Genomic DNA, 12,025 nt, shown 5'->3' on the forward strand with positions numbered 1-12,025 from the left:
TCCTGTTTTACCCCAAACCGGTTGGTCTGCTTTGGGGATTACTTCTCAGGCTAGGAACCTCTGAGTGTTCTGAAACGGGCCTGAACTCTTACAGAAGCTCTTGTGGCCCTAGGATGAATTTAGAGGTCTCCATACCCAGCCTGGAAGGTGAAGAACGACCCCTAACGACCCACCCTCCCAACCTAATGCTGGTTCTGCTCCACTTGTCCACTCTGGGGAGCTGTGCTTTGGCTTGGAAGCTCTCGGATTGAAGGATGGGCCCAAGACCCTCACAGGTGAAGCCTCGGTAGGTCCCAGGGAGAAGAAAGATATTCCTCCACCCCACCACCCCTCTAAGTCCGACCCACCTTTCTCCCCGCCAGCTGCATCAGATCCCTCCAGGGCCTCATTGTCAGTCCTGTAATCTTTTCATCCGTGATAGGATGGGCCGTGGGCCCTTGTGGGTGAAGCTCGGCGGTTCCCGAGTCCATGTGGGGTGGCCCCTGCGGAGCCTGGAGCCTTCTTGCCCGCTGGCTTGCTGATCCCGCCAAGCCAGCTCCCTTCCTGCTTTTGACGGTGAGGGAACCAGCTGGGAGGTCCTCCGAGCTGGACGGGGAGGCGGGCGGCCTCTCCCACTCCCCACCCGCTCCCTCCCTGCCGCCGCCTCCGGCTGCTATTGCGACAAGCCAAGAAGCTGGGGCGCCTGCTGGGAGCCCAGCGCCGTCCTCCCGTTTCCTGTGATCTACCAGTCCTCCTCTCCGCGGAGGCTCGGCCGGGCGCACCTGAGGCCGGCAGCATCCCCGGGGCTTGGCGGCAGCTGCAACCTCCACAGACGGCCGCCAGGTGGCGCCGCGCCGGGGCCCGAGAGCAGGCGGGCCCGGGGCGGGGTTGGAGGGACTTAGCTACGCGCCTGGGGAGGCCGCGGGCCCTCGCAGACTACCGAACTTCCATTCTGCCGCCGGGTTTTCACACCTGCCGGCCCCGAGGAAACAATGACGTGGGATTTTGGGGGGCTGCCCCTTAACTCGGGCGAATGGGACACGAACGGCGACCCCTTGCTCTCTTCCATCCGCCTGCTGCCGTTGCTGCCCACCGACTCCTACAGCTCATTTCTCGCTCCTGCAGGCTCCAGGAATGCAAATAATTTCTCACTGGGTTTTGGCGGGGGCGCGGAGCTGCGGAGAAGCGCGCGCCCGACAGCTTTCGCCGCAGCTGGGTCCCCGGGCGCTGGCGGCTGCGGCCCCCAGATACGGGCGGAGGCTGCAATATGCACATGCGGTCACAGTGTGGCGCCAGGGGCCCGCCGCGGGACACGCTCGGAGCGCGACGCCCCATCCCATCATTTACGGATCAAACCAAATAATTTAGAATCAAGTTGCTGTGTGTGTCATACTCCTCCTGTTTTTTTTCCCTAAACTTTTAGTAGAGTCATTTACATAGTTCAGTTTTTACCTCAGCTGTGTTACACAGTGGCAGGAAAATATTTTGTCTCCAAACTACAGCCCAAGTATGAGAGCAGCGTATCCTGAAGCTAATTAGTAACCAGAAAATCAGGAAGGTAAAGCAAATCTCTGGAGGCAAGATCTGGACTCTATGATATCGCCGCTTCTCCCCACTTGAAGCGTCTCTTTGCAGTGCCGCACTTGGAGATTTGGACTTAATCGTTAAACAAAAAGAACAGTTACATTCTGCCTTCCTACAGGGCAGGGGCCTAGGACTGGCAGCATTTTTGTTGTCTCTAGAAATAGAGGGGTTATGAGAGAGCCTCAAAAGAGAGGGCAAGAATAACACATCCATTTCTCATCATGTTACCCCCTTGTATGCCTAGAACGCGTATGGAGACATTCTCTTTTAGTAAAGTCAAAGAGAAAAGCCATGAACTAAGTATCCTGAACACAGAGGCGTGAGCCCTCTCAGTCTCACAGTCCCTTAGGAGTCATTTGTAAGTTCTATTTCCTTCCTTATTGTCTATACTATTCCCTCTTGTCTCCCTGAAATCTACCCACTCCTGGCTGTGTGTGTCTCTTTCTGTCTGTTTCTCTATCTTAATCTTCTGTACATATGCACCCACTCACCTTTTTACCTTGTTCTGAGAAATAAAATACTATTTTTCAAACTATGTAATAGGATTATCAGGCTAGGCTTGACTTGTAAGTTTTTCAAGAATTCTTTAGAGTAGGCCTCATTTCAAGTCATCTTTGATGACCAAATTTCCAAATGTATCCCAGTTGAAGTCAGTTCATTTATTTGCTTTAAGAGTTATATACCATGAGACACACAGTTCTGGTGTTGTTGAACTTTTGGATGTTTGTACGCAGTGCTCACGGGGAGCAAGTGGGCAGGGGACGGTCCAGATCGATGGCCACCCACTGAGCCGCTGCTACGTGGCCCCCTGGGGCTCCTTCCGGTGCATCCCTTCCTGCAGCTGTTCTTTTTGTTCCTGACATTTCAGCTCTTCTTCTAAATGTCTGTCTTCTTGAAGGCTGGAAATTACCTTCTTCTCATGACCAGAATCCAAAGAGATTTCTAAATTCCACTTTTTCTTTCTTTTCAGTTCTTTACGTATTGTCACCCAGAGAACAGTGTTCACTAAAAACATTATTCCCACTGCCAGATAGAAAAGGACATGAAACCAGACAGGAGTTGGTAACTGGAGGCCTGAAACAGAAAAAGACAAAGAGAAGAGATACTATTTAGAGACCAGAGGGGTCTGGCTGAGTTATGTTTGGAAGGGAAGGTTGGCTGAGACCTGATGTGCCTGTCCTCAGGGAGGCACTGGTCATTTCAGGGAGCAGGAAGGAACTGGCGGTAGCTCTAACTGGCTATATGGTGTATAGACAGGGACAGGCTCCTTGGAAGAGCTTAATTGCTGGGCCCTGTCAGTGGACTTACTCCCTAGTTCCAGAGACAACTGGTATCTCTGTGCCATTTAATACTTGAAATGAATTTGGGTTGAAGATGAATTTTTTTCCCCCCCAAGGAGACTTTGTTCTAGAGCTCACAATCCCTCTGCCTCAGTTAAATAGAGATACTTGGGGAGGTGGTGATTTGCAGTTTACAAAATCACTGTCTGATAAATCCACCTTGTGAGCTCCCTGAAGCAAGAACTATACTCAAATGTCTTTATGTCCCCAGACGTATGACAACAGATAGGAAGAACTTGATAAATTGTTGGTGAGATTGTTGGTGAGGAGGAGGGAGGCAGGGAAGCAGGGAGAGAGAGAGAAGGGGGGGGTCATGGAGTGGAGGGAAGAGTGGGAGGGAGGGGAAAATAAAATGAAGGAGAAGAAAAGAAGGACAGAGGAGAAAATGAAGGAAAGAAATGGAGGAAGGAAAGGCAAAGGAAAAAGAAAGGAAAGGAAATTTAACAGTTTGCGAGGAGAAGAGTGATGTTGTGAATCAAGGATGGAAAGGCCTGCTTGTGGGCTTTTCCTGAAGAGACTTTCCCCTCCTGTCTGGGCCAAAAACCCTTGAACAAACCTCAGTCCCATGGGAGATAAGGGAGTCCCTTCTTCTGTGCCAGTGGCTTCCCGTCATTCTCACTCACCAAGCACTTGAAGCTCCAACTCAGGGCTGCGCTTAAGGACATTTCCATCCTCTGTGGCAGCCTCGCACCAGTATAACCCAGAGTCTTCTCTTCTAGCAGTTAGTATTTGGTATTCAGAGGATGTGTTCCTGCCTCGCAGGGTCTTGCTGCCCATGTAGAAGGAGAAGTAAAGCTGCAAACCAGGCCTCTGCAAGAGCAACTTTGTTTCACAGCTCAGGGTGACCAGATTCCCCTCCAGGAGTGGGGATGTCACAGATGCATTCAGCACTGGAGCTGGAAATAGCTCTAAGGAGAAAGTTGATGGGGGACAGGGTTGCCTGTTTAGCATCCAGGTCCTTTTCACAAAAGACATGCCCTTTACCCCCTTGGGAAACCTGGCCCTAGAAAATGCATCCATAAGGCATTAACCCTTTTTACTTCCAGCAGAGAGCCATTCTTGGGGTGTCCTAATAGACATAATTAGGGTTGCCAACTTGCTGAGTCCTACTGAGGATACCTCTATACCAGTGGTCCCCAACCTTTTTGGCACTAGGGATGGATTTTGTGGAAGGCAACTTTTCCACAGCCGGGGGGTGAAGTGGGGACGGTTTTCGAAGGTAACTGTTCCACCTCAGATCATCAGGCACGCACAATTCACAATAGGGTTCATGTTTCTATGAGAATCTAATGTCGCCACTGATTGGACAGGAGGAGGAGCTCAGGCCGTAATGCTGGCTCATGAAGAAGCTCACCTCCTGCTGTGCAGCCCAGTTCCTAACAGGCCACGGACCAGTAAGGGTTGGGAACCCCTGCTCTACGTGGTCCATCCTTCCCTGAATGACCGTGTCATCTGGTCAATAACCATGCCCTTTTGGCAGTGGTCAACTAGGAGTGAACCCTGACTCACACACTTGCCATTTCAGTGACTTTATTATCATTATTATTATTTGAGACGTAGTCTCGCTCTGTTGCCCAGGCTGGAGTGCAATGGCGCTATCTCGGCTCACTGCAAGCTCCGCTTCCCGGGTTCATGCTATTCTCCTGCCTCAGCCTCCCGAGTAGCTGGGACTACAGGTGCCCGCCACATTTCAGTGACTCATTATTTTTGTTCCTGACTTTAAAAGATAATCTGGGACAATAATTTCTTTCCCACAGGAGTGAACTTTTTTTTTCTCAGACAGAGAAAGGTTGCTAGTGATTGTATTAAGAGGAAAGGCCGTGAAAGGGTCAGAACAAGGCCATATGCAAACTGCTTAGCCTGCAGATGCTCAGGAAGAAGTGGCACCACAGAGGCTGCTTTGTCCCTGAGAGGTAGATGGACAGTATAACCCGTTCCTCATGTTTTCCAGGTTTCTCTTTCTATGGGGCTTCCGTGAGATTCCATGGTATTATTTTCTAACTCTCCTATCTACCTAGAGTGAGTCTGTATTCTTTACAACTAAAATAATGATGGATGAAATGGATCACCATTATGCCCTGACATTGACATTAGCTCCTGTGATTATTGATGGGGGTTGCGGTACACTGGAAAGAGTATTGGACTAGGACCCAGAGACCTCAGTTCTGGTTCCAGCTACTGGTCATGGTGTGGCCTTTAGTAATGCAGTTTACCTCTCTGGAGCCCAGTTTCTTCACTTGTAAATTAAAGTGAGGAGTTTAGAATATTTATGATGGTCCCTCAGGGGGAGGGACTATCAGTTCTATGACTATTCCAATACAATACCTTTCACAGTGACAGATATTCCTGCTGATGTGTAGTGATGCTTTCCCATGCCTGAGCAATGGTAGGTGCCATTGTGACTTATGTTGGTTTTCAGAATGGTGAGGTTAGAATTCCAGTGGAAAAACTTAAAGGCTTTGCCATTTCGATAGTAAAGCACATTGTACACCGGCTTATCCTTCCACGCATGACACCTCAAGGCCAGAGGTTCTCCTTCCGTGAAGACTCTGCTGGAGACCTGCAGCAGTAGCCAGCCTGAAAAATATGAACCCAAAATGTACGTATACAGTGGAGGAGGTACAAGGAGGCCCAAGCTTGGCCCTGTGGGCTTCCTATTTTTTCTCCTTGCAACATCCAGCCTCAGAGCTCTGCTAAATCTCAGGCCTATATCCAGTTCCTCAAATATCTTTAGCTTTGGTGGAAAGAAAAGCAATCTTTATTGGCAACTGCGTACACAGCCCTTTCTTATCTTCCCTTTCCAGATCTCAGAAGTTGGTTGAAACAAAAACAGTTCATACAGCATGGTAGGCAGAATTCTAAAATGATCCCAATGACTCACTCCCTTGCATAATCCCCTTGAGTGTGGGTGGAACCTATGACTTGCTTCTAGCCAACAGAATATGACAAGGGTGATGAAATGTCACTCTTGGGATTGCTACATTATGTAAGACTCTATCTTAGCAGTCTGGATGGAAAGTCTCCTCCTGAACTTGAAGAGGTAAGCTGCCATGCCAGGAGAGGGCCTACAAGAGTGCCACAAGGCAAGGGCCTCTAGGAGCTGAGAGTGGCCCCCCACTGGTGGGCAGCAAGAAAGCAGGAACCTCAGTCCTACAACCACAAAGAACTGAATTCTGCCAGTGACCTTGTGAGCCTGGAAGAGCTGCAAAAAGAAACACAGCAAAGTCAACACCCTAACTGCAGCCTTGGAAGACTCTCAGCAGAGCACTCAGCTAAGCTGTGATGGGAGTCCTGACCCATGGAAACTGGAAGATCTTAAATGTATGTTGTTGCTAAATTTGTTACACAGCAATAGAAAACAAATACACTCCAACTCTTGACAAATTTGTTAATAGGACCACGCATCCTAAGACAAACACACAGAAGGGCAAACATCCAGATATAAACATCCTACTACATTGATATGAATACTCACATATGTAAGATCAATGATATCACTAGCAAAACAAGCTCCAAGTCAATGGGTTTTTCCTTTCGACATACACCTCTACACATAACCAAAAATGCTTCAACTACTTTTCTTTTCTCCAGAGGCAGTTGGTTTGGCTAAGTAAAAATGGGGTTCTTAGGAGACTAAGGCGGAAAAGAGACAATAGTGCCTTTTCCCCCTCCAGAACTTATCTAAGAATGGAAGGCAGGTGTTTCTATGCTATACATAGCATGAATTTTACAGTCATGGATACTGATATAATGCTTCCAAATAGAATTAATTCTCTTCCCTCCCTTATTCCCACCCACAGCCAGCAGATGCTGAAAGACTGCACTGCCCAAACACTGCCATCTTTGCTTTATATATCCAAAAGAGTGGGAAGTGCTGTCACATCTCCATCAGAAACTGTCAAACACTAGTAATGGTAGAAAATATTTGAATGACACAATTAATAGGCTTGATTTTGTGGATGCTCTATTTTAGAAAGAAAATTCATATGCTTTTCAAACACACATGCAATATTAGAAAAATTAAGTGTGAACTAGGCCACAAAGCAATTTTCAACAAATACTAATGAACTGATACCATGTTTAACACAAATTCTAACCAAAGTGCTATAACATTAGAAATCAATAACAAAAAACTACCCTCCAAAAAACATCTAAGTAATTCATGAATAAAATAATGTATAATGGAAATTTATGAATTTTTAAACTTAAATGGTAATGGTAGTATTACATATCAAAACTCACGAGATACAGCTTTTAGCAGACATTACTGATTTCCTACTCAACAATCATTCCCCTATCTTCATGACTTTGGTGTCAGCCATATGATTAGGGCTCGGGTCCACCAACCAGCTGCATTTTCTTGGTCTTAGCATATACTGATTAAATTGAAATGACTAAGAGTCAGTGAGCTGCAATTGAATTCCCCATGGCTGACTGTGGCAAAACATTTTAAAATAGGGCATAGACAGCACCAACCAAAAATGTTGGTGTATTGTACTGTAGTAAAATTAACAAGTCTTGTTCATTGAAAACAAACAAAACTTTAATATTATAGTGAAAAGAAAAGCCACAGAGTGGGAGAAGATATTTAAGACACTTGAAAAAGGACTTATATCCAGAATATATAAATAACTCCTGTAAGTCAGTAAGAAAAAGACAGACGATAGAAAAATTATCAAAAAGACCTTACAAAAAAGGATACCCAAATAGGTAATAAACGTGAAAAATGGTCAATATCATAGTCATTAGGGAAATGCTTAATTTGCATTTGTATATCCAAAAGAGTGGGAAATTGTAACATACCTCCATCAGATACTGTCAAACATTAGTAATGGTAGAAAATATTTGAAACATGTAAACAAAAATATCCACAGCATTACTATTTGTAAGTAGTCAAAACCAGAAGCAACCCGAGCCCCTCAGCAGAATGGGAAAATATGAAATATACAGTAATAAGAACAAATGAACTTCAATTTACAACATGTATACAGTTCACAATCATAATGTTGAGAAAAATAAACCAGACACAAAAGAGTACATCCTGTCCCATACTGTAGCCCTTTATATGAAGTTCAAAAATAGGCAAAAAACCTATGGTGCTGGAAGTCAGTGTCAGGGGTGGATTAGAAATGGGCAAGAAGGAGTTTCTGAGGTGCTGGAAATGTCTAAAATAGATCTGGATGCTGTTTACTTTGAAAAAATTTACTGTGGCGTACATTTATGGCTTGTTGTACATAAGTTATATTTCAATGAAAATTCACATTAAAATGTAATGTAAAAAAGATATGATTCTCAGTAAGTCACTGATGCTGAGTGTCCTAGAGTCTGTGTAGAGGTAAAGAAAATGGACTCTTCCCAGCCCTAGTCCTTTTGTTGTCACTTGAACCATGAAACACTTCTGCTTGAATTACCCAAAGTGTCTTGTTGAAACAGCTCTGTCAGAGGTTGCAGTGAGCCAAGGTCGCACCACTGCATTCCAGCCTGGGCAACGGAGTGAGACTCTGTCTCAAAAAAAAAAAAAAAAAAAAAAAAAAAAGGAAACAGCTCTGTCAGCTTCCCTAACCTCTCCATCCTAAGAACTTATTTACAGAGACCTAAGGGACACATGAGGAACATCAAGCCTTCCCTCAGACATTCTCAACATTTCCTTGGCTGAAACACATTTCCTCTAACAGCAACCATGTCTGCATAAAGGCAATTTTGCCTCCAGTGTGGATTAACTTTTGCATTATCATTTTTAAAGAAGTTTAAACTCATCACTTCTGAATAACTAAATAATACATTTGGTTATTTTGTCTTGCATATTGAATGAAGCATTTTTCCCTGAAGAATATTGCAGTCTCCATCTCTTGATGAATAGAAACTCCTTACAGGTTTAAGTGGGTGGTGGGCTTTTCTGCTTCTATTTATTAAAATATGACAATAATTCCATGTCCAGAATATTATCTTACAGATACCCTATGAAATGTGCCCCTGGAATGTATGTATAAAGATAATTATTGCAGCAATGCTTGTAAAATCAAAAGAGTGGAAACATCTTATAAATTTGCTAATAGGCAGAATGGTTAAATTAATTCTGGTACAGCTGTGCAGCAGACATTTTAAAGTGGATTTCTATTAATATAAACAGAACTTCAAGGTATTTTAAGTGATAAAAGTAAGATATAGGACAATACTTAGAAAGTGTTCTACCACCCACAGCTTTAAAACTATATATATGTGTGTGTATATATATATAGTTTATATATAATAATGCTAATATATACATATATATGCATAATATGTATATATAAGCAGTTTTGTTTCTGTGGAAGGTGACTGCAGATCTAGGGTTTTGGGTGAGAGGAAGATATTTCATTGTTCATTATTGCTCATTTGTTTGAATTATTATTATTTACTATGTACAGGCATACATTTGGAATAATGATACAATCTTAGGGCCTAAATCTTACTCTAGACATCCTACTTAGAGCTGGCCCAGCTGAGGTACTGTTGGTACACAGTTTAAGGACCCTGCTGTGATGTTTTGAGTATACTGATTTAGTTTCACCTGGTAGGTACATAGTGCTGAGACCTGCACCCAGATAAATCGACACACACACATCTGACATCCAGAAAGGAGAGAACGCAGAGGAAGACCTTGTAGTTTCCGGCCCTCCTGGTCCAAGTCATAATTACCTCTGTGGATTTCCAGCTGTATGGGGTCACTTCGCCCTGAGAGACCTCTCTGGCACCTGTATTCACCACTGTCATTGACACTGGCAGAGGTGATTCTGTAGCTGGGGGTCGAGGTCTGAGTGGCTGTGCCATTGAGAAACCACTGTGTGGAGCTGCTCCCAGGCAGATGGAGCACCTCACAGTGCAAGGTTACGGTTTCCTCTTGGAACACGCTGACCCATGGAGGCTGCAAAGTGATCACTGCCTTTGTGGTGTCTACTTGGAGATTACAAGAAGAAAAAGAAAAAGATCAAGTGGAGTAAAGGGGAGGGCTCTGAGCAACTCGTAAGGCTTTTGTGGATAGCACAAGGGAAAAATACATATTTAGATTTATTTGAAAAATAGGCAAGTGGAAACCTACAAAAGCCAGCCTTTAAGAGTGTCCTCCTGCTGCAGAGACCTCTGTTCATTGTTATTAAATCCTCATCTGGGTGTTGGGAATCTGGGGCTCCTGAGGATTAAATTACTGATGTAGGTTTTTCTGTTGGGAGCAATGAAGCAGGGTTTTAGACTTGGGCAAGCCAAGCGGAGCTGTTTTCCTTATCCTCTGAGCTATACTGTCTCTGAGAGTACATTGCAGGGCTTCAGCAGCTTGTACATTGGAAACGGAGGTTTAAACTCCTCTCTTTGAAGCCTTCAGTATTTGCCTGGCTCTTTCTGAGGAGAAAAAACCCACTCTGCTTTCTTGTAAAGGGGACTGGTTTACGGGATGTTGGGAAACCCAGCAGACTACTTCAGTGTCAGCAGACTACTTTAGTGTTTGTGCAATTCTGGCCCTTTCCTGCTGTTATATATACATTCAGGCATTTCGTTCAGAGGAAAGAGCTCATTCAGAAAACTTTAGAAAGAAAGCTTACAAATCATAGTTTTTATGAAAATCATGCTCTGAATATGGGAGATTTTACATAATTTATAAATCTTTCTTCTTTCTCTGCTTTCCCTATATGCTCTTTTGCAGGTTAATAGGACCCATCCTTTGGAAGTAGGAAAGTGGCATAGAAGGAGAAGCTGAGTTAGAGATCACTCACCCACTTGCCCGTCAACTGGAACTGCAAGAGATCAGAGAATAAAGATATCAGTTGGTCCAAGGAAAATAATGAGGAAGAGAGAATTGGGGAGACAGAATTAATGTAGACTCTGAGGGATCAACTCAGATCTCTTGAGTTTCTATTTCTCTTTCTCAAAATCCAGTACTAACAGAACTGAACAAGCTACAGGTGGTTATCAAGGAAACTTCACTGCGGTGCGTCCAGGCTTAATGCTACCTCAGGGTTGCCCTTCCCATCCTTTTCATAAAATAAGCTCTAATAAACCATGGAAGCACAGATACAAGTTGCTTCATACTCATGAGTTCTACCCAGAGTTACCACAGGAAGACAAAACTCTTGACTCACAACAGCCACAGCCTGTACCCTTCTAACTGTCCCCTCTGAGTCCAACTTACCCCAAAGGAGCAGAGTTGTCAAGAACCACATGTTGTCTCCAAGCTGGTGGGAGCAGTGAAATCTGTAACATGCAAGATATTGAAGAGGTTCTGCTGGTGGCTCCAGAGCCAAATTAGAAAAGAGGAAGGAAATTGCCTTTTCTGACCATTTTCATCATGTTCCTTTTCTGGGAAATACATCTCAAATTCTTGAAACATACTTTTCCCATGCTCATACCTGTTAGCCCATCTCTCCCAGTTTGAATCTCTGATTTTCAGGTTATGAACTCTCAGAATCCAGGGAAAAGGCTAAAGTTGTATTGACATTCTATTCTATTTTTACCCTCTACCATTTCTGTTTCTTAGGGTTAGAATATGGCAAAACCTCACTCTTTATAATTGGTTCAATGCCTGGCTAATGCCTCCAAACAATCATTTGAATCCAGAAGTTTCTATATCAGCCTCTATGAGGCCATGGGAAAAGTTACTCATCTACAAGAGCTGCCCTAATACAAACCAGCCTCTGCTCCTCTAGGGGACACAGACAGGATCAATCTCCCATTTTGGTTAAAAAAGAAAACAAACTCTCTTCCTGAAAGACATCATGAATTTGGAGTGTTTATTTTGGCTAAATCCAAGGTAATTAATTGTTTAATGTAGATGCTATGGAGAAGAAAAATAACTCATGCACATGGATAGCAATATCTTCAAGAAAAGAGTTTCAGAGTACAAGTGGGGAGCTCTGTGCCACCAAACTGAGGTGGCTCCTGAGACAGAGTTGTAACCCCATAAAAAGATTTTTAGGTATTGTGGTAAGAGAGAAAGAGAGCTAAATGGAAACTAGGATGAATTCAATGAGTGCAGAGAGACTTTGGCAATCTTACTAGCAGAGAATGAAAAATGATGACAAATCATGCTGTAGATTGGTGTACTGGCCCCAGTTTCTCACCGCTCCCTGAATCTACACTCTCTCCACAGCCTC

At 44.2% G+C, this 12,025-nt stretch overlaps 2 protein-coding genes across 3 annotated transcripts; one reads left to right on the top strand and one right to left on the bottom strand.

The window, feature by feature from the left end:
• Nucleotides 1–254: 254 nt before the first annotated feature.
• LOC107973675 (uncharacterized) lies at nucleotides 255–1,438 on the top strand. Its single transcript, XM_063808469.1, is given in 4 exon segments — nucleotides 255–286; nucleotides 363–439; nucleotides 561–974; nucleotides 977–1,438. Coding segments are annotated over 4 exon segments (894 nt in total). The 3' UTR covers nucleotides 1,348–1,438.
• Nucleotides 1,439–2,201: 763 nt separating this feature from the next.
• On the bottom strand, nucleotides 2,202–11,175 carry FCGR1A (Fc gamma receptor Ia). Of its 2 annotated transcripts, none has more exons than XM_009430080.5 (6): nucleotides 11,065–11,175; nucleotides 10,649–10,669; nucleotides 9,582–9,839; nucleotides 5,229–5,480; nucleotides 3,527–3,811; nucleotides 2,202–2,637 (listed from the first exon to the last, which is right to left on the bottom strand). In XM_009430080.5, the coding sequence occupies exons 1-6, from the start codon at nucleotides 11,093–11,095 to the stop codon at nucleotides 2,360–2,362; spliced, it is 1,125 nt and encodes a 374-aa protein (XP_009428355.1). In that variant the 5' UTR covers nucleotides 11,096–11,175; the 3' UTR covers nucleotides 2,202–2,359. The 2 variants fall into 2 exon arrangements, with proteins under 2 accessions (XP_009428355.1, XP_001165641.1); XM_001165641.6 differs by having other exon boundaries at nucleotides 9,582–9,836; nucleotides 11,065–11,174.
• Nucleotides 11,176–12,025: the final 850 nt, after the last annotated feature.

Source organism: Pan troglodytes, chromosome 1 (assembly GCF_028858775.2).
Source record: "Pan troglodytes isolate AG18354 chromosome 1, NHGRI_mPanTro3-v2.0_pri, whole genome shotgun sequence".
Taxonomy (NCBI): Eukaryota; Metazoa; Chordata; class Mammalia; order Primates; family Hominidae; genus Pan; species Pan troglodytes.

Excerpts from the sequence above, each read along its gene's own strand:
- FCGR1A (XM_009430080.5), bottom strand. The coding sequence starts at position 11,095 with ATGTGGTTCTTGACAACTCTGCTCCTTTGGG. Across the intron at positions 9,840-10,648 it reads TCCAGTTGACGGGCAAGTGG|TAGACACCACAAAGGCAGTG; the intron begins GTGAGTGATCTC and ends GTAATCTCCAAG. Across the intron at positions 5,481-9,581 it reads ACAGCTGGAAATCCACAGAG|GCTGGCTACTGCTGCAGGTC; the intron begins GTAATTATGACT and ends CATATTTTTCAG.